The sequence below is a fragment of the Hypomesus nipponensis genome, chromosome 14, assembly GCF_054491055.1.
Source record: "Hypomesus nipponensis isolate SF chromosome 14, ASM5449105v1, whole genome shotgun sequence".
NCBI lineage: Eukaryota > Metazoa > Chordata > Actinopteri > Osmeriformes > Osmeridae > Hypomesus > Hypomesus nipponensis.
In genome coordinates this window covers 17264733-17290440 of record NC_140374.1, presented here as the reverse complement: position 1 = coordinate 17290440, position 25708 = coordinate 17264733, and the positions used below count along the sequence as shown (strand labels likewise).

At 41.0% G+C, this 25708-nt stretch overlaps 2 protein-coding genes across 4 annotated transcripts; both read right to left on the bottom strand.

Annotated features, from left to right (window-relative positions):
• Nucleotides 1-50: 50 nt before the first annotated feature.
• hapln3 (hyaluronan and proteoglycan link protein 3) lies at nt 51-3447 on the bottom strand. Of its 2 annotated transcripts, none has more exons than XM_084672412.1 (5): nt 3306-3447; nt 2655-2849; nt 1679-2077; nt 1252-1554; nt 51-1110 (listed from the first exon to the last, which is right to left on the bottom strand). In XM_084672412.1, the coding sequence occupies exons 2-5, from the start codon at nt 2788-2790 to the stop codon at nt 836-838; spliced, it is 1113 nt and encodes a 370-aa protein (XP_084528538.1). In that variant the 5' UTR covers nt 2791-2849; nt 3306-3447; the 3' UTR covers nt 51-835. The 2 variants fall into 2 exon arrangements, with proteins under 2 accessions (XP_084528538.1, XP_084528537.1); XM_084672411.1 differs by having other exon boundaries at nt 2655-2805.
• A 2600-nt stretch (nt 3448-6047) lies between these two features.
• Nucleotides 6048-23750, bottom strand: mfge8b (milk fat globule EGF and factor V/VIII domain containing b). 2 transcript variants are annotated; one of them, XM_084672513.1, is made up of 10 exons: nt 23550-23750; nt 17677-17799; nt 17274-17405; nt 12355-12468; nt 11619-11800; nt 11283-11438; nt 10808-10952; nt 9356-9558; nt 9053-9208; nt 6048-8477 (listed from the first exon to the last, which is right to left on the bottom strand). In XM_084672513.1, the coding sequence occupies exons 1-10, from the start codon at nt 23626-23628 to the stop codon at nt 8334-8336; spliced, it is 1434 nt and encodes a 477-aa protein (XP_084528639.1). In that variant the 5' UTR covers nt 23629-23750; the 3' UTR covers nt 6048-8333. The 2 variants fall into 2 exon arrangements, with proteins under 2 accessions (XP_084528639.1, XP_084528640.1); XM_084672514.1 differs by having other exon boundaries at nt 9356-9540; nt 23550-23749.
• Nucleotides 23751-25708: the final 1958 nt, after the last annotated feature.

Genomic DNA, 25708 nt, shown 5'->3' with positions numbered 1-25708 from the left:
CACAAGGATCATATGAATCCATCATATCATAGAATCAACACATAACATGGTAAAATATAACACTTTTATAAAAGGGTAGTCATAATTAAACTGTAAATCACTGTAACAACCTCTACTCAGTCATATAATCATTAATAATATAACATCACAAATGCCATCTGTTACAAGTTCTCTATGAATCCTTGGCAAAACATCAATATACATGTATATGTATTATGTAGATTTTCCAAGAACAGCCTATACGTTACTACACAACATTACTGATGTTAGAAATCCTAACATCAAAGCAAAAACACAGAGAACAATACATGGAGATAGACCAAGGTTGTACAAAAAAATACATTTCTTTGTGAAAGCACATCTTTCTTGAGCTATGAACAAGTCTGTAGTAAGCCAACAAAGATTAAAGTGTTTCTAAGTGTGGGAACAGGGTACAGTGGTCCTTGAAAGTAACTTGAATATAACTGATATTGTCTGGGTTTCCCAGATTCGTTAAGAAGCTCTTAACGCTCAGAGCTTCTTAGGAGCGTACACTCTTAGAACGCTCTTAAAACGCTCCTAAGAAGCTCTTAGTGTTAAGAGCTTCTTAACAAATCTGGAAAACCCGGCCATTGTTGTTGTATTGATATATTGGTAAAGATACATGGCAATATTGAACTCAAAAGTAAAGACAAGAGTAGACAAAGTAGTGAAGGGGCTCAGTGCTAAGGGACCTGGTTCATGCTAAAAACATGTTAAGACCAGCGCTTCACATCAGTGCACTGTGTAGGCGTAGATGAGAATCAAGTACAGGCCATCTGTTGTAAGTTTTTATTTAACAGTGATTAAGTCATGTTTACCGATAGCAGTAAACATTATATTTGTGATCTTGAGGGAGAAAGCCAAAGTTACGTATACCTGGCTCAGAGGGGCCACAGTTAGTGCGGGCCTTAACGATAGGGTAGCGGACACTCCTGTCAGCCAACCAGCCGGCATCGCAGCGGTCCAATCCCATGAGGCCCCACGCGGCATAGAGCTGACCCACTTTGGCAATTTGACCGCCATCTTTGATGCAAGCCTGGACTGCCTCAGTGAAGTTGAGCTTGTTTGTGTGTAAGAAGTAGACTGTGCCTATTGTCACAGAAAGGAGAGAAACACAGGAAAACAGTGGGTGGGAGACAATGTGGCACCAAAAGTCACTGATAGTGTTTTACATACTTTCTTATGTACATTAGCTGAGTAGAAGACTAGAGTGAGTAACCACACACTGACCCTTAAGAGAAGCTGCAAAGCAAAAGGCGTCAAAGCGGTGAAAAAGACGATGCCGTTGCCCGTAGCTACGCAACCCAGCAGACAGGTCTGTACCCCCACAGCCCTCCCTTGGTAGGGTGATTGGATACTGCACCGTCCCATCTGCCAACCAGCCGGCATTGCACCAGTCCAGTCCCTCCTCCCAGGCAGTGAAGAGCTGTTCAAAGGTGGCTAAGGTAGCATCCTGCCTTTCACATGCCTGCTGGGCCTCCAAAAAATTGAAATGGTAGCGTCCATTCTGTGAGAAGTAAGGAAATACCACTCCTAAAGGAAGGGTGGGGGGGTCAAGGAGAAAATGTGTTGATTGTACATTTGAGAGGGAACTAATTAACAAAAACATTATACGCAATGCACCCATACACCTCCACACACACGCAAACAGTCTGACCTCGTAACTCCAGATCCACCGTCACACTCTCATCTTCCAGTCCATCAATGACCTCACAGCGGTAGCGGCCGGTGTCATGGAGGTGCAGCTCGCTGATCACCAGTGACATGTCCCCCGGTGCCGCCCTTCGCAGACGCACACGGCCCCTGAAGCTGCCGTAGCTACGGTGCCGGTTGCCCATGGCAACCATAACTTCTGTCTCTCGGGCGGACGAAGAAGGGCCGATGGCCGAGGAGCCACCGTTGGCAGGGATCCAGGACCATTTGACCCGAGTTGTACGGGGGACACTGAGTTCTGGTTCGTAGCGGTAGTAGCACGGCAGGGTGACGTTGCTGCCTCTCGCCGCTGACACCAAGGAGTTTGGAGACTCCACATGTAAACGCACGCCATTGAAGTAGACTGTACAGGACAAACAGACAGACACACAAGCACTTAAGTATAACTGAAGTAAAATACCAATCATGAAAGAATATAAAAATAAAATAAAAATTGTATTTGCACAGCATCACAGCCAAAGTGCTCTCATTCAAAAGGGTGTATGGCACAGGACAGGGCCCCTTCCTGTAACTAAAATATTATTGAGCATGTACACTGAAATTTACCACTGCAAATGTACCAATAAACACCATACACCTGTACTATTCGATTGATGCACAAAATAAGGAAAACTTTGTTTGCCTCCATATAATTCACATCCAGCAGCAGATACTTTTCATTTGACAATCTATAAAATAATGAGCAAGTAATAAAAAAAATCTAGATTCCAACACTGTTGTGAATGCTTTTGTACATTTCATAAATTGTATTCATAGATCCATAAACAAACAACAAATTAACCTACATATTCTTATAGGTTTTTGGCACCTGCTAAGCAACACTGCAGAAACTGTAAATTAGGATAGGATGTGGTGTGCTAAATCACCCACACTACATTAGTATTTTTGTAAACACAGTGGACACGTGTTCTAGTACATACTCTCTCCATTGCCGTTGCCATTCATGAGGTCGTGGTAGAAGAAGCCGTTGTTGTATCTTGCCGCTTGGCAAGAGGTTAGGAGAGTCAACCATTGGGCCAGTACAGGGAGAAGGATGTGCAGATTCAGCATCGCCATAATTTTGTTACACTTCTGTATGGTAGGTATAGAGGAGAGTATAGGATCTCGAAACAGCGCTATAAATGCAACACAAAAAATGTGTCTCAAATTCATCACAAGGGGATGCCAAATCTCAAAGTTGACATAAAGTCCTTCAGCCAATTTTGATATTTTCTCAGGTTAAGTCAAACTACATTGTTTGTTATAGCATAATGAAAAATAAATACTAGTAAGTACATTTTAGTTTGTTAAAATTAACAAATTGACTAAATACCAATGTAGTGAGCATGTTTAATGTTTAACTAGACTAATTGAGAAAGAACAAATGTAGGCTCTTTTAAATTTAAAAAGCTAAATTGCCGCCAGATTATTTCATTAAAATACTTTAGCAGCTTCAGCTGTCAGTCTCAAACATTTCCTTTCACCGAAGCTTACTTTACAACAACTAGTTTTACACGCAAAACAAAGACTTGGAAAAACTCGCGTGCGTATTGAATGCGAGTAGGGTTAATAAATGATAAAACTTAACTTACGGATTAAAGCTGTTCTCGTCACAAAAAACTAAGTGGCAACGTCGTTTTAATGCATGTTCCACTTGATCCTTTTTGACCAGATAGATAGACCGGTCACAATTCCTGATATTTTGTGAGGAAAAGCAGAAGGACGACGTCATCGAGAGGCATCCCCTTTGAAGTGAATATGAACGACAGTGACCTCATCCGTACCAAGAGAAACATAAGCATCAGAACTAAGCTGTAACGTACTTGCTTCCACACGGACAAAGATTTATAATATATAGTCAACAGTAGCCAAAATATATTTACAATGCAGGTGGATTTTTTGCACGCACACTTTGTATGGAGGGTGTAATATGGTTAACTCGTGTCATTTATAAACAATGTAGAATAAGTGATAGGAGTCTATACAAAGAAGTACTGTTATTTTCTTTTCTCGGTATAACATATAGTCTATTTACTAATTCCTTCGATTCTTTAAATGTAAAATGATCAGGACCCGTACGCTCATGATTTAAGTATACTTTACAATACAATACAATTCATGACAAATTCATACAGGGTAATCGCGTTTCCCATGTTTCAGATTCTTTTATCCAACATTTTCTTCAAATAACGCATAGTTCGAAAGTGAAAAGATGTGGGTTGAAGTTGCTAAATTCAGCATTTCTGGTATGTTGGTTTAAGCTGATTAGGCATGACATGTTTTGCCATATCCTCAAATAACACTGAAAGTATTGTCACGTGGACTCATATTTAAGTCCAGAACCAGAATAACAGCAGTGATGGTGGAAATGAAAAACAATTCCAGCTTTCCTCAGAGGCCTCAGATGTGTTGATTTTCCATTGTAAATAGCTGAGTGAAGAGTGGTTGTCACAGTGCTGATGTGTGATGTTTTCCTTCCAGATTCACATTCTACTAGTCCCATAAGGCTTGAAGAGGGTATGCCCTAGCTGTACTGCTTGCTTTATGAAAACAGACACAAGGACACAACAGACACATACAAATGTTCTTGCACAAGCACGCACACACACACATTCCTTGCCATCCCACCTTTACCTTAGCAGCTATGCCAGAACCCTTACACGCTATGGTTCCCCCCTGGCTTCCTCTGTGGCTGGCCTTCTCCATATCCAGCTGTTATTTTAGTATCACTGCAGACTTGCTCTCACACCCCAGCAGACATAATAGAAACATGGCTTACAGCTACCAAGGGGGAAAGGAAAAAGCTGCAGAGAGCCCTTTGAGAAGAGCAGGATGTCCATCTACATCTGCATTGAGCATGCATTCACTGACCCCCCATTCCCATTCACATTCCCATCCCTCCAACCCCTCTCCCCTTCCACACAGACCCCCTAACCCATCTGACCTCAAACTAAAATCCGGCACCCCTTTCCACCCTTTAACTCTCTTCCCCTTTTCCCTACATAATATCTACAATATTGTTATATACATATACATGTATAGCTATTATATACTATATACAGTATACAAAAGTGCTGAGCAAAGTCAGAACTCTGGTTTATCTTCCTGGTCAGTCTTGTTGGCCATTAGTGATGCGTTTGAAGAACCCATTCAACGGTCTTCCCAAAGCACAGATGAAAGGCCTTGGCCTAGGGGTTCAAATTCCAGGTCCATGTAAATTGCAGGCGTGTAATTTCAAAGGTCACCATTTAGACCCAGAGGGAGTCCGTTTGTGTTGGGTGAAGAGCTGTGTGCGGAACATGAAAGGAGAGTTGATGAGTGTGTGGTTTTAGCAAGTGACTCATAGGAGTTTAGTAGTCGACCTGTAAATACGCAGAGGAAATGGGGGCTTGCAATCTTCAGGGTTTAGTCCCACAGGTGTGTGTATATGAGAGGTAATGATAGGGCACGTGAGATAAATTGTTTGCTGACAAATGATTAGTCTTTCATTGATATCAGTAAATGGTGAGGCCGAAGAGATATACAATTTAGTACCGAAGTTAGAATTCAGCTAAACCTGTGTTGACACTTAAAATTGTTTTTACGATAGTTTATTTAAATATTTATATTTTTCCCTTTTTCTAATTACAGTATTCCATAGAGATACAGATGTATTTGCTTTAGTAGCACATACCTGATCTAAAATAGGCCTGTTTTCAGTGCAGGGAATCCTTCCTGCGGAGGCCACCTTGGGTCCCCGGGTCTTCCTGTCATTCTCTGGTCTTGCACCCTTCATCTGAATCTGTCTGTCAATATTTGCAACGGGTGAGATTCCAGGGGGAGTACACAGAACTATCACTCACATCCACACTCCAGCTGTAAGTGTCCTCATTAGTGTTGAAACAGATGGTTAGTGACATTACTCTGTAATTTAGCTGTAAATGACTGAGTTTGTCCAAATTATAAGGGAAATCATTAGTATAAGAAAATGACAGTTAACTTGTTTTTTTAAAGAATCATTAAAGGGTATTGTTTACAATTTTGAAAATGTTATTCAGTGGTGTTTGATTTAGTAATTGTAGAAGGTGCTGATGGTGAATAAGAATGTTTAAGATATTGTAGCAATGTTGCAGGAGGGGGAGATTAGCCTGCAGGGGGGGGGGGGGATAAATGCAAAAATTGTCCCCAAGATGCTCTGCCCTTTTGAAATGAAAATCCCTGCAATTAATTCTGTCTTCTAAAGGATTCATATCTTAAGCCAACCATTTTATATTTCATACTTCGCAAATGGGAAATGAAAATAAAGCTGAAGGTGATATTGAAACGCTCAGGGTTAAAATATACAAGTTGAGAGGTTCTGCATTTCAATTATTTATTTATGTTGCCCATAGATATAAAGACCAAACATGAGGGTAAGTTAAAAAAAAACACGAAAAATACAATTTGGTCGAAATACTTGATGGTCTGTGTGAAAAGAACGGGGATTTAAGAAGCATAAAAAAAGATTTTGTCATGAATAATATAAAACTACATACTATAAGTATAGGAAAGGTTTGAGTCTGATGAACAATCTAGATTTTTAAAAAAACGACATCAACCACTACAATAGAACCCAAAGAAATCTGCAAAAACAATGCATGCAGACTTTAGATAACTCTGAAACAATAACAAATATTTTACAGTGTTTGACATTATCCATCCATGACCTTGCAATGACGTTACAGTTCACATGCATTTATTTAGAAGAATACAGCCCGTGTTTACATTGTTCTTTTTTTACTTTCTTTTTTCTTTACAGCCATTTGTGTGTTCTGTGTTCTCTAACTTAAATCAAAACTCTTATTGCACAAGCCCATGGGGGGGGGGGGGGGGGGGGGTATGACCTAAGAAGAATATGCTGATTGCTGTGGTCATGTCACATGTGCAGTGCAACCGTAGAATCATTTTAAATTTGATCTGGCTTCTTCCCCTTATCAGTTGGGCTGCAGCTTTCAATAGTTCGCATAATTTGACTGTCATTTCAAAGATGGATGGAATAGGTTTATGTCTGCTTGGAAACATTTCAATGAACTTCCAAAATAAAAACGATATTATATATTATATACAGAAAATAATTAACTAGTTCTTTACTTCTGTTCATAAATCCGCACTAACACTTCATAACACGTGGAGCCAAACTGTTCTTCTTGTCCTTTCAGACAAAATCTTTGTTTGCCATGGATTGAACTGAATTTGTAAAGGTGGTTCTTCATATGCAAATTAGTTTTTGGTTTCACAATCTCTACAAAAATATTTCGGCTATTATTCTGGAAGTGCCAATTGAAATAGTTAAATAAACTACCTTGAAAAACAAAAATTGCGATGTTGCGAGGCAAGCGATATTGAGTCTAGCTAGTCTAGTTAAATCAACAATTATGTGAATTTCAGTAGCATATACAATGTAAGTAGCTCTGCCTCAAACTCTGCCTCGACCTCTGCCTAAAAAAAAACTTGCGATTCTCAAATGCATTTCCAACAATTTCTCATTTGTGGTTTATCACATTAGTTAATTAATAATAAATAAAATACCTGGATAAAGCATTCTGAGGTGTTTGTCCAAAAGAAAAGTACTGCAAGTTAGACAACGTCTCACTTTTAGAGTTGCACTACACTTTAGAAAACCAAATTAATCAAATTGGGTCAAACTAATGAGGTGGTTCTGGACAGCACTCAACTTCACAATAGTTTACAAATATAGTTTCAGAGTCCAACTAATATCTGAAGACATGCTTTATATCTCCTCTACTCACTGCACATGATATAGCATATTCATTATCCAAAAATAAAAACATGACGATTCAATAATGCTAGTTAACCAACATCATAAACATGACAAATATTTTAAATACGTTTAGTATACATCTTTTTTTGGAGAAAAAAAAACGTATCAAGTGTATGATGCATTTTGCCATACTGAGCATCCCAATCAGAGAAAACCCCTTAAAATATGGTTTCAGAATACTGAATTGAAAAATGAAAATACACACACAAGTATTTTGATAACATAACACATTTCTCTAAAAAAAGAAAGAAAAATGTACTGGCTGTGTAGCTGTACTGCACATCCTTAGCAATGGGTCTCAGGTTCAGTCAGGCTTCTATAAGTTTGGCCCTGTTTCAATACTCTGAAAATCTATCCTTCCTCTCTTCATTATCAATCGCTAATCTGATATGACAAGTGTAAAGGGATAATTCGTTCCATCCCATCAAGTTGGATCTCCCCTCAAATCTACCCAAATACAAAAATGAGGAAGGATGGACCTAGAGTATTAAGACAAGGTCGTAGACTAGAAAGGACAGATTCAGTGTTGATGCAGGTCCGACTTCGAATTGAATTCAGTTGCCCTAAAATGCAGACTTAAGGTCAGCTATCTCTTCCAGTGTTTCTGTAAGGAACTAGTGGAAGGGTGAAATAGGTCTGACCCTGCATCAGTGGTTAGAGGTAACGTCTTTCTCCTCTAGTCAGTCCTGGGTTTGTGTGGTGCGGCGTGGTGGTGTTCCGCTGCCCTCTAGGGGTTTGAGCAAGGCAGTGCAGGCATGGCTCAGGGGGTTAGGGGACAAAGGGGGGCAGGAGGGGAGGGAATGGTCACTGATGGGAGGGGCTACTCATCACAGCCCAGCAACTCCATTCGCAGGGTGATGCGCTCGTGCCATGCCCACGGAAGCACGCGGACGAATCGGGCGTAGAACGGTGGCTCAAATACATTTTTTTTGTGGACATTGTTGTCGCTGTTGCCTGGGAAGATCTGGAAATAATAACAAGAAGCTATTCAAGTGAGGTACATACAGAGCACTCATCACACAATTTGCAACAAGCCCAACATGCTTTGTTGTTTAAACTCTCATTCTAAAAAGGTATGGGAACTAATCACATTTGGTCCCTAATTTTACTCACAGCTGCACATCTGGAAGGTAACCTGATTTTGGTCTGGTCTAGAAAAATCTCAACATATGGTCCAAATCAAGTCAACTATCATGAAAGGATTTAAATAGACGGCACTTATTAAGTGGACGGCAATGAAAAGTTGCTTGTTTTGATCAATTTGATTAGTCATAAGAGCCACTACAAACATGATACAACAAACATTTTGCATTTCAATGACTGTCTCACATAAGAACTAAGCAGTGGACTCATCTCAACCACAAACAGAGTAGGCTTCGGACGATCACCAAGCAAAATTGTTCCGGCAAAAACCTGTTTGGCTTCAAGTTCAGACGATAATACATTAGGGTAAATTGAGCATTAACACTAAACTATCTGGTTGAAAAAGGGTGCAGTCATTATATGCCAATAGTGCTTTATTCAGTTCCTCAAGCTGACCTTGTCTGCTTTGGTGATGTCATCCTTCAAAATGCTCCAGCTTCGCCCATCATCACTATAAGCAATCTTGAAAGCAGAGAGGAACTGGACAGAGCCAAAGTCCTTGGCCCCCTGGGTGATGATGCCGGTGATCCTTTTGGGGGACTCCAGGTCCACCTGGTGATAGGTGCAGATTGCGAAAAACAATTAAAATCCACTCACTGACCTCTGAGGGTCTCCACTGCCCCAGTAAAAAACAGTGACAACCAATTCAGAACCCCTAGCGACAAGGCTTCAATCAACCTTAGGGTTGTCTACCCTTACCTGCAGCCACTCAGAGCGGTTGGTGGTGGCAGCAGTCCAGGCATTGGTCTTGCCCTGCTTGTCCAGGCGGGCATAGTGTGGGTGCCAGGTGAAGGCCTCGATGCCCCAGGTCCTGAAGGTGCTGGAGGCTGTCAGCTGGCGATCTGACACCAGTCGGGACTTCATGCCTAGCGGCTCGGAGCAACCTGCCGTGTTTGAATACACTGTGGAGTGAGACCAGTTGGAGACAGAGAGGTGGAAAGACAGAAAGAGAGAAGCAAGAGAGAGAAGTATGATAGACAGGACAGACATGGAAGCAGCCCGAAATCAGCCAGACGTGAAGCATGGATAAATCCAGAGATGATCAGAATGCAGACAGGATGGACAGTGCAGTAGTATGGTGGTAGTCAGAGGATAGCACTGGGGTTAAAACAAACATACCAGCCATGCAAGTATAGAAAGGTTTTTCAGCCTATGGAAAGTTAAGGCCCAATGCAAGTTAGTGGAGCCAAGCACAAGCAAGGGCTGTGTACCACATGTCAACACGGCGATAGCAACTGGCCCCAATTCAACAATCTGGTAATATCGGAAATTATCTCATCCAATCTCAATTGGTTTTAACTGGAGTTTTGCTCTTGAGTAGAGAGAGATGAGTCCAACATGTTCCAGATTGTCTGCTACAATTAATTAAACCTAGATGTCCAAGTTAGGGCGCCTTGAGAGTCAAGCTTGTTAACAAAGTAGGTGTCTAATTGGTAACATCAAGCCTCTCCTACAAACATGCACATAATTATGCAGGATGTTTTCTGTGTGTGTGGAATGTGTGCACAGAATGTAAGAGCACCCTGCCAGAAGCCAGACCATAGATACACAACATCTGATAAATTGCTACAAGTTTCTTCAATACATTTGTGGATGGAAATATAAAAGCTGTCTCACAGTGCGCCAAAGCTATGTGTCTTTGTATCTTGAGTCTCTCCAAGCACAAACAAACCCAGCACAGTTACAGAGAACATATTCTTTCCTGACTACTGTTTTAACACACACACACACACACACACACACACACACACACAACAGCAACTGGCACCATGAATATAAAGAACGCTTTGAATGGGAATTAGTTGAAGAAGGGAAGACATCAAAGCACTCCAGCTTATCTTAGTCTTCTGCACAAGGACACAGTTCTTTATAAAGATGAAATGACGCACACGTTCTACATTTGAGTCCAACTAATCTGATTCATTTACTTAACAAGACTTCTTGCCAATTTTTCTCCCGCAAAACACATCCATATGGCCAGGAAATAATTTCTGATGCCTTTAGGTGATGTAAACTGAAGAACTGACTGGGATAGCTGGAAAACACTGTTTAGAAACAGGGAACTGAGACTTTGTGACTGATTTGTGTATACTCCTATCAAAAAAGTATCTTAATGGCTCCAATAAACATTGACAGTGTGTGTGTATTTACCGTTGAGTTCACAGCCCACAAGCTCCATGCGTAGGGTGCAGGCTTTACGGCACACCAAAGGTACAATACGGATGAACTGGGCCACGATGGGGGGGTCAAACAGGTTGGTCTTGGTGTTATCATTGTCCATGTTCCCCACAAACACCTGGAGTGATGGAAGAAAGCCAGATATATATTTATACTAAATGTAAATGTACATCTACATGTTTCTAAGGATCTAAATACCCATTTTTAGTTTCTTAAAAGTAGCCATCATTCACTTTATCAAAAACAACTGGAGCAATAGAAAAATATACTGTTGTGTAGTAAAAACCAGATCCTTTCTACATGTCTGAAAAGTAGGCATTACACATGCATCTTACAATTGTACTGTCTCGATTAATGTTTTTTTTTTTTTTTTTTTTACTTTAGAGTGAACTCTCTTCTATTTATACATATGAAATCCAGTCTAGTTGTTGACAGCATGTGCCCTTACACTGTCTTTCTTTTGTCCGTTTAGGCGATACATAGTGTAGGTCCTGCCGTCCAGACTGGAAGCCACCTTGAAGGCCTTAATGAACTCGGCCGTGCCCATGCGGCTGGCGCCTTGCGTTACGATGCCCGTGAAACGCATCTTCCTCTGCATGTTGATCTGAATGTGAGATAAGTCAGAGCCATCAAAACAGAGAGAGTGCATCTTTTTTGCCTTTTCTGTGTAGCAATCTAGATCTTCTTGATTTGTAGCCTGGAGCAGAAGAAGATCCAACCTCTGGTCAGCAAACTACAGCGGAGACATAGCCACAGCCGCCACTCCCTAACCCGAACCTCTCACCTCTATCCAGGGGTTCCTGTCGTGCGAGGCAGAAGTCCAGGCGTTGACCAGGCCCTTATTGTTGAGGCGTGCAAGCTCAGGGCCCCAGCGCTGTAGCCCCAGTATGCCGTAGTGAACAGAGGATGCAGAGATCTGAGACTCTGCTATGCCGCCACCCTCCATACCCAGCAGAGAGATGCAACCTGGGAGGAATAGGAGGGTTGAAACCTAGAGACCCGGTGATTTTTGCACCCGGAACAATTTGCATAAACAAAACCTGTTAATAAAAAAGGTTTTACTTTATAGTGCCTGGTGCACATTGTTAACAGTAATTAAATATCAGTATTAAATAATGTGTCAATAATAATGGTTTTTTTTTAACCCTTCTGTTTAGCCCAAACCCTTTTTTACTCAACCCTACATACACAAACGGTTAACAATGTGGCTTAAAAAAAATGCAAAATATTCCCCAAATGTATCAAAAGAAGGCTCATGAGCTACAGAACTATCCATAAAAATATACATAAATAAATAATTCAACCAATACAAAAAGGCTTCCAGTTTCCAAGTCTTCTAAAAGCACGTATCAATCGTCTTAATTACAAAACCCCTATCTGACATTCTTAACGGAATTTGGCCGAATGCATTTCATTCCATCCCAATGCCATTTTCAGGTTGAGAGTCCAGCTTGAACTTATCCAAGGTTAAGGGTTAATGAGTGGTACTCTGTAGTGTCTGACTGGAGGACGGCACTCACGCAGCTGGCAGTGCTTCCCCACATAGGGTGAGGGGCATCGACAGTTGAAGTCTCCGTCCAGGTCCTTGCAGGAGCCCCCGTTCTTACAGGGCTGTCCAGCACAGTCGTTCACATCTGCAAGGAGACGCAAGCATAATGGTGTCCATCACTCCTTGGTATATATATATGCATTTTTATATTATTGATTTTATCTATCTATCTCTCTATATCCATCTCTATATCTATATCTATATCTATATCTATATCTATATCTCTATATATAGATCTATATATAGATCTATATATAGATCTATATATAGATCTATATATAGATATATTAGATATAGATAGATATATTTAAAAATCTCAATCATAAGTGAACCTTAAAACCTATCATCTTTGTCTACAAATATTTATGTGTAGATTCTGATTCTTTTCTGGTTTTCTAAATACTAAACATTCCATGTAACCCTTTGTTCACCCCTAGATGGCGCACTGCGCCTTCATACATTTTCCACCCTCCATGAGCTGAGGCTCAGAAACTGGCAAAGGGTATAGTGAGATTTCAGCAGTGTGCATCTAGAAACACTCGCTTTTAATCTCTCGCCCACGAGTACTTTAGGCATAACTAAAGTTCCTTTGAACATTTCCTTCATTGTTTAGGTGTTAAGCATATTTGCAAAGCTGGAATCTTAAATCTCACTAGTCTCCCTGTGATGAAGAGGATGGTGCTGTCAGGAAGCCTCACACTGAAAATAAACCTTTCACTGTGGAGCCCTTAGGGCATTGAGCTCTTGAGGCCTGATTTGCCATGTGTAGATAGGCACACACACACACACACGAAAGTGCAGTGTCATGACATGTTCACACATGCCCACATGGGTGCACAGACTACACAATTCAGTATATACTTGGAAAGGTCAAGTCCTCCCAAGTCAGCAGACTTGATTGATTTCAAAAGAACTACACCATTTCAATAGGATTTAACATGCCAGGAAACATGTTTGGAAACATCTGAGACCATTAAACCTCATGAGTGTTTAAGATAAGATAACAAAAGCACAAAAGTGCACACATGTAGACCAGTCTGACAACCCGGCAGGACACAGGCGTCATCCTGCCATACACCTAATCCACTTAAAGAGGTGTGAGAACCAGTAGAGGCCTAAGAACAAGGCAACATCCCATCGAAGTGTTCCACTGCACGTCCCGTCCCCCCGTCCCCCCCGCCTCCAAATCCAAGGCGTCTGCGGCTCCAGAAGGGCGTGACGTGCCACGTGTTTGCATCTGTGTAAGTGCGTGAGGTCAGGAGGCCAGGGATCACATGGTGAAGGATAGATCAGATAGGAGTCAAAGAGTGGGTTGCTTTGATGTCTATGAGTGGGTGTTTGAATGTGTGTGTGGGTTTAATTCTGTTCTCTTACGACATCTTGGATCAGCTTGCTATATCTTACACCAATGTAGGAATGTAGTCTTAGCCTAGCCATATCATAACCAACGAGTCTCAATTCTTGAGAACATGGGCCTAGGGAAAGGAACAATACACAAAAGGACAATTAGAAAGCTGCAAATAATGCCATCAACTCTGGCTCTGCATGAAGAAAACCAATACAAATCTCATGTCGCTTGTTTGAAACCCAAATCAATAGAGAACAAGGTCAGTAGGCATGTGACTGGTGAGTGAGTTGAACTTTAAGCAAGAAGAGAGTTGCTTTAGGTTGTATGAACATCAGACTTTTGTATGTTGGCCGTGTGGTGTAGTGTGAGGGGGTAAACTGAACTGGCACTGCCATGGGTCTCAAGAGGTACAATCTAATGAGTGACAGGAGATACTGACCCGAGAGAATTGAGCCTCTTCTTCCTGCATGTAAACGGATCACTGATCTGATTCATATGCGTTTTTGTCCGGACTACCTCTTAGTGCTATTTTGGCCTTGGGAGAAATCCAAAGAAGAGACATATTGTACCTTTAAAGAACATACTGTCAGTTTAACTGCTGAAGCCATAAATGGAAATACGTTGCCAGAACTGGCACATAGAAAAAAAAAAAAAGTTTAAAAGGGTTGCGATTTGAAATGTATCAAAAGTTGTAATTTTCTTAAAAGGAAATGTGTGTTGTGACTAGCTGAAGCTCATAGGGGAGCTCTGGTGCTCCTAGAATAGAATAGTTCCTACACCAGAGACCATGGAGTTCTAAATAGAAAGGTTGAAACCATGTTTTTCTGCCCTACTACAGATGACAGATCTTGAACTAGCGACTACAGTTGATCTGTGACTGGTAAGGTTAGGGTTATTTGACTATTGATTCATGTATATGAGCATATTCTTGGCTAGAGTGTAGACACATTCATTAAAAACATTCAAGCATAGACAATAAAGTGCAGACAATTACTGTTCAACTGCTTTGAAATCGTGTCTATGCCTGAACTGAATATGACACACACGATGCTGTGAATCCATGACTGTTTACGTAGCCTTTCCTACATTTCAATTTGTGTGTAACCAGTTTTGAATCCCCACACACACACTCATATAAACAGACAAAAAACATACACCACTCCCTAGGGGGCACGGAGCCCACTCCCTAGGGGGCAAGGAGCCCACTCCCTAGGGGGCAAGGAGCCCACTCCCTAGGGGGCAAGGAGCCCACTCCCTAGGGGGCAAGGAGCCCACTCCCTAGGGGGCAAGGAGCCCAGACAACTTACTTCACCACATCCTGGGTGTGGTCAAAAGAACTTCCAGAAACAACACACAGCCCCAAATATCCCTACAAAACAAGTACAGGTCACCACCAATAATGCCAATCCAACCCCACCCATCAATCTCAACCAACTGAGCAGATTTGTCTGACACTTAACTGAGTCAACAGCATTGGACACGGCCCTTACTGCCTCCCTATTGAAGCTTTCCGGCAGATTTCACACAGTGGGCTAGAAGTGCTGGTGTCAGACCTGAACGGAGACTGTGACATTGCTGAGGCAAGCTTAATTAATTTTTCCGCCTCTGCTTCTTTTTAACCTGGCAACAGTGATGAGGTCCGCTGATGTTGTGGCTGTGCATTGCCGCTTTTTCCTCATTTGTTTATTTTTGGGGGGCCCTTTTTGTCTATTTGTTTGACAGAGGCTGTAATAAAGTGGATGGAAAGGCAGGGAGAGGACGGGGGGGACATGCAGGGAATGGCCAGAAACTGTAATTGAACCAGCCAAGAGGAGCATGAGTGTGTGTGTGTGTGTGTGTGTGTGTGTGCGTGAAAGCATGTGCCAAGTATGTGAGAAGTAAATGCAAGCCTGTATATGTGAGAAATATACATTTTTAGAAGAGATGTCCTTTTGCTGCATGTATGGGTGTGTATGTGCAACACATATTCGGGAGTCTTATCTGTATTGAGTGAGGAGGTGACAATATCAACCTGTTAACTGGTGAATGCTTATCAACTGCTCCTGTGCACTTCTGATTTGGACCTTCTCTCCCAGCCCTGACAACAGACTGGTATCATTCTGCATTAGAATACAGAGACTGCACCATACTTCATGGAAATAGATATACCGTACACTAATATATTAAATGATAGTAATATACTCTCAAACACAAAAATGCTGTTCCACACACACACAGACTATCAAATTCTGGCTTCACACACACTCGCATACTACAGAAGAAAAATTACACAACACAGCGACCAAGCTTTTAAAAGTAGGAATGACAGGCCCCTATGCATGAGCAGAACTTAGGGCACCCATATACTTATCCAGTCAAATATATTATCTTTCCTATCGCTCCTCGAGACGTTATCTAATTAGAGTAAAAGCTTCTCCGATCTGGGTTCTAGTAGAGGCTGCCAAACAGAACACAGATACTTTTTGTGGCTCTCACAGACAGTCGTAAACTCATATCAAATAAGCATTTTGACTGTAAATGTGGTGTAGAGGCTTTTCAAGCCAAAACAACCAATAAATCTATCAAAAGACAAATATGTATATGAAGTGTGTGAATGTCCATGGGCAGATGTAATTTGAAACAAAAGAAAGTTGCACAAGAAGAATAACACTGTTCCAAATGGACATAGTGCTGCTCAACATAAAAAAGGCCACCCTTCTCAACAGTGTCACAAACAGAGCTATCATTTACCTTATCTAACTGTTTCAGGTTGCACATGCAGCTGAGGATGACTTTGCAGTTAAAAAGGGGACAGAGAGTGCTGACCACTGCAGGTCTTTGATTGTGTGTGTACATGCGCTTGTGTCCATCTGCAACTTCTAAGCCCGGTCAGCTAAGAGAAACCCTGAATACACATTAGTCCAAATAAGTTCCAGAAAATACACAAGCATACACACACACTTCCGTGCCCCCTTTTCAGAGAATTACACCAAAAACCTGACTGTACACAACAGTGTTAACTTTGGAGATCTAACAGTTGCATCAAGACCTGTCCAATAAATCTGTGTAGTTTCTGTAAACCTCATTCCGTACCACAGCACATAGTCACCATCTGTTTCTGTGTACGGAGCTTTGGGCTGTTCACATGCTTCAGTGTTACTGCTCTGTCAGTTGAAAGCAGAAGGCTGCCATATCCGGACAGGCAGTCCCATGAGGACAACAGCTGCTTGGGTGAAGCTACTGCTAACTGCTGTGTTGCTGCTTGGGGGAAGCTAATACTAATGCAGTAGTCTCTTGTTGCTATCTCATAGGCCCAGTCATGTTAGCTAAGGCTTTGTAGTGCTTGTAGGAGTAGGTTCAAGTTATGGGACGTCAAACTGATTTTTGGCAAGTTAGCACAGCATTACTAAGGATCCCTTTGCCCAAACACACAGTATAACTAACCTCAGTGGTAGAGTGGCCAATATATTCCTTCTGAATATGTGTGTGGGTATGTGATGCCAGCAACATTCCATCTACTATCTAAACTGGGCAACTGGTCAGAGCGGAGGGGAAGGTCTTACTGTTCTGGCAGTGGACTCCGTCAAAGCCCTGCTGGCACTTGCAGACGTACTCGCTGAAGACGTCCCCGCGGCGCGAGTGGCCAGTCAACTCGCAGATGGCATCGTTCTTGCAGGGGTTGGGGTTGCAGGGCCCTATGTTAGCAAAGCACATTAAGCATCCTCCCCTGACAAATGTGAATTTGCAGCCCATTTTTGCGAGCTTTGAAAGTTCTCATGACACTAACACTAGTCTTTCATGCTTTTTTACATTACTGACAGTGTAGAAAATAGCAACAAAACTGTTACAGCTCACAGATTCTTTTAACAGCTTTAATCCAACCTTTTCATTCAATTATTAATTTGTGACCAGCTGAGAGAGGAGATACGGAGATATGTGATTTGGTCCTTGTAAGTAGGTTCTTACCCGTCTCTGTGTCGTTGCAGGTGTCTCCAGTGTAGCCATCAAGACAAATACAGATGAATGGGGCTCCTGTCCCAGTCACACAGGTACCCCCATTACTGCACACGTTCACCTCACAGTAGTCAGCTAAGGGAGGGAGAGGGAACATTATGAGAATTGTGTTGAGTTGGTTAATGGGATCCACCAGTGCATCTAGGGTGAAGGAGGTGAAATTAAAACTTTATAACATTAATTATGACTTGAAGGAACTCAAAACGCACGAAATCCGACAAATTCTGGAATGTCTCAACATTATTAGCATTCCATAAGCGACAAGAGCAAGGGTTTGGTCAGATCTGCATTTCATGTCTATGGTGACAACAAAGTAATGGGAGTAAACATGATAGCTGCTCTTGGTTCCCATTATTCCTGGGGAGGCCTGGTTGTGACTCATCAATGGTTGGCTGAGCCAGTCTATACTGCTGACACTGCACTCGCTACTGTACCGCACAGACCCACAGTTGCTAGATACTTCTGGTAGCACAACCACCATTAGTTTTGTAGTTGAATAGTGTGTTTACACATTCAAATTCAGAATTTAAAGTCAGAATTTAATTGAAAATTGAAGCAATTTATGTAAATATTAGGAATGGGGAAAGTAACTGACTGATAAGAATCCAGATTCTGTCTTTGACAAATATTAACTGATGTGCCAATTCCACAAAATTACTCTTCACATGGCTTCCTGTCATGTGTGGAAAATGCAATACAAATACAATAAAAACAATCTCAAAACAAACGAAAAAGATAAAGGTTTTGAGAAATCTAACACTCAAAATGTGGGAGGGGAAACAAGACCTTGTGAACTTGACTCAAGACACTTCAGAGACCAGCACATTTCCTCCAGTTTACATTTATCAGTTGGATAATTGTCAAGGAAGCCGAGGTTTAGCCTAACCCACATTCTAACTGAACTGGATGTTTAAACACATACATTTCCGTTGAACCAGCACTGGTGCTCAATTTCTCTCAAATTAGCACCAGTGCGGTTTCAACGGAAGTCTTCCGTCTTAAAGGCTTGTATAGTTCAAAAGGGTTTACATATTTGGAAAAGCCCAACTACCACCTCAACCACATAGTCTAGTCATAAGAGATAATGAAGTGTTTGTTGAAAGCAATTGAAAAAGGGAGGCCATCACTTTTGGTCAGACAAGAGCCTGCCTCTCCCTCAAGGTCATGGTGAAAATGGCACTTAAGTGAGAGACGAAACTCCCTTCACCCATTATTTTGACACATTGCATCAGAGGCAATACTCACCCTGAATAAACTTTCCCAGGTAACAGTACAGCAAATAATACAAGACACCAGTTTTGGTATGAGTTACCAGGTTTGGCATACTAGCCTTTGTAAGGTTTTCATTTCAAACTACAGTATTGAAGGTCCAAGACTTGGTGAGGTGTGTGTTTGAGTGAGTGTGACAGAAATAAAGGAGTAATGGATACAGAACCTATGGTACGAATATCCTTTTTAGCCATTTAACAATCATCAAAGATGCGTGTCCCTGGAGTATACAGTGTCTCGACCTCCGGAAGCATTCCAACTTTCAATCTCTCAGGGTTATGACACAGAGCGTTAGCAGGCACCACCAACATATTCTTATCCCAATGTTTTTGGTTTGTTATCTTGGAGAAGGAATGCCAACACCCTCTTCCTACCACACAGTCGGCTACTTGGGAGGAAAAAACTTCAGAGCCAAGTCTGTTGAACTTCCTAACAATTACCTTACTGATTCCAACCTGATAAAAAAAGTAACAAAAATGCAGTGTGAAACATGCAAATGTTTTATAGCTAGCTATATCTAGGCTATATCTTCTCTCTTTAAATGTGAAGATTTGGGGCTTATTCCATACACAAGAAAAATCATTTCTGCGGTCAGTCTGGATTTAAAATGCCATTTAGTCTTGGCACAGGCTTAGGTTTCTGTGAGGAAATGAAATTACTGACACATTAGTCAAGGTGGTCAGCTAGGAGACTGGTCTCACCACCACAGCGCTCAAGAAAAATACCCTTTACAGCCGTTTAAAAGAACAAAGATTTGTTTGTCATCATAAATTATATTCATGTCAGCATAAAGAAAGAGTAGACACATTTTAGGGGAAGCTGGCATTTGGTAAAGACTTAATATAGAAGCTTTCAATTTAATGTTACTAGCAAGTACAAAATCACATCCATTCTGCCATTCTATTGTGTTAAGGTGAAAAACACGAGTTGCCATTTTGATAGTAACAACGTTTTTGTGTTTCAATTGTGAATGCCATTTTTATTCGGGAATTGCCTTCACAAGAATACATGCATTACAAAAAGCCGTGAAAGGGTTAGAGCCTCTAAGATGATCTTATTCCTCTGACTATGGAGAGGAGGGCAGAGTTAATAAGGGCTTACTGATGCACTTGCATCAGGGCAATTTTAATTAGCCTTAATTAGAACTGTTTGATCATCAACCAATAAAGTTAAAAACGCCCAATTAAGAGCAGGATAGGAAACACTGAAGAGAAACTACGATCCCTCTTATCACATCCATTGATAAAATTCACCTCAAGTATTTATTTCAACCGCTTTTCAAGCCTCACTAAATGTGCCCACAATTTGACCTCAAAGCATAAATGGCATCCAGCAAAAGGTTGAGTATGGGAAAGGTAGTCTATGTGTTCTCCATGGGAATCCTTTAAGAGGATACTGAGCTATGCGGAGCCAGACGCAGCCAAAGGGCACTGTGTTTTTCTAGGCCCTGGTGAGTCATGACCCAGGCCTTCGTTCATGATGTTCCCGAACCATATTCAAATACCAGACAAGGAACACAGCAAAAAGCCCACATGATGACTAACCATCTGATCAGGAGCTTCATAAAAAAAGAGTGGGCTTGAGGGTTATCCATTTATGGTTTCTTGAAGCGAAAACAAACTTAAGATGGCATCAATTTCAAATGGCCCTGATCCGTGTTTAAATGTTTCCAATTTTGGTAATGCTCAGAGGTAGGTTAAGTGTTTGACATGCTAGGAGTGCAATGTACATGACACATCATTCTGATTGTTTACTACCTAATCTCAAGAGCAGCCTATTGACTTTGCATTGAGGAACAGGTTCGGCTTACTCGTCAGCGGATATGTAACGCACTGTTCTTTTAGAACTGAACAGGTGGGTTGTTTTCTGTTTGGAATTCTGGGGATAGGGTTAGAGGCATGCCATAATAATCTGTTGACACGATAAGCAGGGCTTGGGTCAATGTATGCTATGTTACAAAAACCGTTTGCTATGGTTCAAAGTTATCAAGCAGGATTTTAAAATAATCCAGGGTATACAGAAAAAAAAACACCCTGCGACAGGTAAGAGGTTCGGGATTTAAAGGGAATATGGAAATAGTCTGGTTTGTTTGAAATGAGCTTAAAAAGCTCATTTCAAAGCTTAAAAGGCTTAAAAAGGTGTGCTGAAGGTGATGGCATGGCACTATTCCTGGTGGTTATACAGGTTCTGCACGTGTGCGTGTACATGCTAGTGTGAGTGTACCTGTGTATATCAAAGTGTGTCTGTACTAACGTGTTTGTGTACAAATCTGTGACAAACAGACCGGAAAGGTGTGTGTCTATAGACTATCCCCAGGGCCTGTTCATTCACCCCTTCTACCCTCTCATGCACACACCACTGACCATGCTGGCGTGCAGAAGCATTAAGCCCGGCTGGCGTGGGAACTCTGTGTTCTAGAACCCTCTTGTGGGGACAAATCTACATCATGGAGTCTCAAGTCACATGACTTCTCATCCAAACTGCTTAAAGGCACTGAGACTGAAGACCACAAAGAGGCTGGCCATGAGACCTGTTGGGCAGTGTGGGCCAGGTTTGATGACCCGTCATGACTGGTAGGTTGAGGGCAGGCACTAACATTTGTGATTTTTGTGACCTTCAGTCCAATTCATCTATATGCTAGCCCAGCCAAGCCTTCAAATGTACAGTAAGCCTGGTAGGCTACATCTGCAGGTGAGATTTCAGTAATCTTCAGGCGCTTCCCCCAAACACCAAAGCCATCTGCCATCCAAAATAAACAAGGACTGCTAAAAATACTCTGGTTTGGTCATAGACAACAAGCTATTTTCTGGAGGTGACTTGCTAGTCTACAGCTTGCATGTAAACATACAAGAAGAACCTGTAATAACAGATTTGTATTTGCGCCATTAAATTACCTGTACCCAACTACTGAATTGCCAAGTATTTAGGCCAAGTGATGAACCAAAGGAAGTGGTGAATGAGTTAAGTGTGAATAAAGTTGAAATGGTTGTCGGCTAGACTAAGATCATGAGATGGTGTGTAAAATATTTAACATGACAGATTGGAAAGTGGGACGCGAGACACTGATTGAGGCCCAAATTAGAAGGTTCCATATTGCAATGAAACATTGATTGGGTTCTATTCAAAATTCATCAAGAAAAAAACAAAACCCTCTGGAGAAGGTTGACATTAAGAGTGAAGTCATCAGGATAAATTGAGACTGACCCCTGAAGGGAGAACCCTGTTGGCAGATGGCAAGGGCCAAGCGGAAGCTTTTTCAATGGTCCATGGGACACACACAAAACCGGGATACACAATCAGAACAAAAATACAACTGCTCACTATTGCACACACTAACCTAATACAAAAAAAAGAGACTTAAATAAAATAAAAACAACACTTTACACAGAATGCACAGAAAAATACACTCAATTAAAACAGTTTGCACTAGTCAGCCCCAGCGTGGCATAAAACATGGCTTTGCATTTCCCTCAACTCAATCCTGGCCCTTAAGGAGACCAACCAACAGCTGAGCCTTAACATACTGTTGAGCTCATTGTTCCCAGTTTAAGACACCCCCAGAAAAAAGGTGAATGTCTTGTGAACATTGTGTGGCACCGCTAGTGCTGGATTCAGCCCAAAAGTCGTCCCTTTTCAGTCCCTTGTCTGTCTCTGTCCCAGAGCCTGCTGAAGGTACGTCTAACTGAGTTTGTTTAATAGGGAAAATACAGAGTCTACAGCTGGAGTGGTCATAAGTTTCAAGATGTTCAGAGACTTCACTGGGATTCTGTTTCCAGGCATTTCCCAAGCCACATCCTAAGAGGTGACTCAGTGTTTTGGTCACAGTTGCCACCACTACAGAAACTAGGCTAACCACTTGTCTTGAGAGAGTGAACAATATGAGTTTTTATGTACAGTCGGCTACATAATATAACCATTTGTCAACAGCATATTGCTCAGTAGGACACAAGACTGGTCACAAAGCTGTGCAGCTTGAAATGTCTACTATCCAGCTAAGAACTGGATGGAACAAAAGCAAAAACCAGGGAGCCTTGAATGCAAGTATTCGATAAACAAAGCTAAGAGCAGAATTGCATGAGACTAGTGCATGGACAAACATAATGGGCTGTCTTGTAGGCTATGGAGAATGCCCTAAGGTGCTTTTTACGGAAGTCTTTGAAACCATACATTTCATAAACATCTAACTGGCATGACTGGTCCCATTGATACGCTAAAAAAGTTTCATTTTCATAAATGTATTTTACTGTCACAGAAAACCGCGGACCAATGGTCTCCACAGTGTGAAGTATTCTCGTCTCCATTCAGGGAGCTTGGGTTCCGCTATTCGCTAATGAACTGGTTGGTAGTACAAATGGTTGACTACACTCAAATAGATTTGGAATTTTGGAACACAATCTTGACACATCCTAAATGAATAGTCTACAATTACGCTCAGGAATAAGAGTTCCACTTTTTCAGGAGAAAAACGCGCGTAGAAAACAACCATATCCGACACCAACCTTCAACAGAGCGTGGTCAGCACATCGTGTGGGAACTGTAAACAAAAAACTACTTACCGTAAACAGCTGAGATTGCAAATAACAAAATACAAGATGCAAGTGGCAGGGAAAATGCAAAAGAAACTTGTTTCTTCATTTTATCGCCTTATATGTTTCAACAACAAAAAAACTTCTGCGGCTCTGAGTTTTCCGGACAAAACCGTTCCTGTAAATGTTGTTGCTGTGGTTGTTGTAGAGATTGAAAGATGGGAGGCGACTGAGCAGTAGCACGTGTATCTCAGCCCTCATCCAATTATAGCTCGCTGTATAATTGCAAACCCTAATAGGGGTGGTGCTTAAGGAAAAAAAAGGCTTAATGTAAATATAGCACTGTAGATAGGCGTGGGCCTAAACTGTCTTTTACACTTTAATGAAATAAGTAATGCTATTATTTTGTTCTCCGGAATCGTTTGGAATGGATCTTGTCCAAAATCAATCGTCATAAATATCCAGTAGGAATGGTTTTAATACAGAAACTGTGGCCTGACATTGAATTAAACCCATTTTACAATGTCAGAATGTCAGTGATTATGGAAAAATGTACAAACCAACAATAATATTACAAATATAAATACCTTGCCTACGAATACACCTTTGTTCAGAATGTGGGCACATTGTAGATGGCTAGTGGGTGTTGCTTAAGATGAGATCCATTTATATGTCAGAGTTGGTCAAAATGTGTGGGAGTACGGAACTGGCATCTCTTAAGATTTGTCTTGAGATCAACTCAAAGACGGTCCAGCTCTTCCTGGGTAGATCTACTGTATCAATAACCTTTGAGCCCATGTACTCATTCATAAGAGAAAGTGGATTTTTTAAATAGATTACAGTCAACAGCAAATCTACAATGTCTACATTTTTCTATGCCATGTTTACACTGTAGCCTAGTACAGTGGTATAAAATCCCCAAGGTACAGTCTAAAAATATCAAATTAAACTAACAGCACATAATTCACATGTTTGTAACCTAGTAACAGGCTTATGTGATCTAAATGGTGCTTAAATGTTCCTTAGCACCACAAAACTGAAACATTTTCACACCATCCATAATGCATATTTTGCATTTTTCCCTGAAGAGCAATTATAAGACCTCAGATTTGATTCTCAGTATGGAGCCTATGTGACCCTGGTAAATCTGCAGTCATAAGAGCTCATAATTTTCACAAGCCAATGAAGTGTGAACCAGTATTTATGTCATAGTTCATGGCAGATAAAACAATCTGACAACTTCAAACAAAGCTGTGAAATGCAGTGTGAGTATTCACATAGACTTTCTTCTGATGTTGACTAAAGAGCTTTTCCTCAAGATTAATCTTCCAAATATCATCACTGGACAGCTTAGCTCATAAAAGTGATCATGGCTACCAACTTCTTTTGTAGTCATATTATAAGTCAAATTTGGATGTAATTGAATAATACATAGTTTTGAAAACAAGGAGAGAATGGAGATTCCTTTGGAGAAAAGTAAACCATGTCAATGCAAATATTTGCCAAATGATCTAATGCCACAGGACTAAACATGCTTTATTTTATAGGCTGCACAGATTTAGGTAGGACTCACAATGTTGTTCTTAAATTATTTACAGATCTTAATTTTGGTGTAATCCAGTAGCCTAAATAAAGTATGGCAACACCTAATGTAAAACGAGGAAAAGCAATGCATATTTTCCTTCACTGAACCATCATTAAAATCCATTGTTTGACTAATTTGACTGTCAAAGTGTTCAAAATATGTGTAGTGGGCTAGGCCTTAGGCTATACATTCTGAAAGCAACTGATAAAATACTTTAATTGATTATGATAGTGACGATTGGACGAGTTCAATGAACGATGACATAAACCACATGCAGGAGGCATGCAACAAATTGACCCTTACACTAATGGGTCTGTTGATTGTTGTCTGTGTAGCTGAATACACGTAAAGTGTTGGGTAAATATCGTCATCTAGTGGCCAAAACTTCACATTTTGGATGAACAATACACTTATCAAATTAGATTGTCCTTTTTTTATAATTGCTTGACGGAGAAAAGCCTATGCTTCTATATATCACTCAGAGCTAAAATGATACTAATTTGAAATAAATAACTATAACAATAGTATATACAGTAGGCTATATGGTGGTGTGGCAATTGTTAAAAAAATAAAGGTAATATATATTTTTTTAATATATTGTAGA

What these genes read in the sequence shown, in the direction of transcription:
- hapln3 (XM_084672412.1), bottom strand. Translation starts at nt 2,790, where the DNA reads ATGGCGATGCTGAATCTGCACATCCTTCTCCCTGTACTGGCCCAATGG. An exon ending in GGTGGATCTGGAGTTACGAG is followed by an intron (nt 1,555 to 1,678) that starts GTCAGACTGTTT and finishes CCCTTCCTTTAG; the next exon opens with GAGTGGTATTTCCTTACTTC. An exon ending in CTTTGCAGCTTCTCTTAAGG is followed by an intron (nt 1,111 to 1,251) that starts GTCAGTGTGTGG and finishes CTGTGACAATAG; the next exon opens with GCACAGTCTACTTCTTACAC.
- mfge8b (XM_084672513.1), bottom strand. Translation starts at nt 23,628, where the DNA reads ATGAAGAAACAAGTTTCTTTTGCATTTTCCCTGCCACTTGCATCTTGT. An exon ending in TGCAATCTCAGCTGTTTACG is followed by an intron (nt 17,800 to 23,549) that starts GTAAGTAGTTTT and finishes TCCCTCCCTTAG; the next exon opens with CTGACTACTGTGAGGTGAAC. An exon ending in TGTGGGCTGTGAACTCAACG is followed by an intron (nt 9,559 to 10,807) that starts GTAAATACACAC and finishes CTCACTCCACAG; the next exon opens with TGTATTCAAACACGGCAGGT.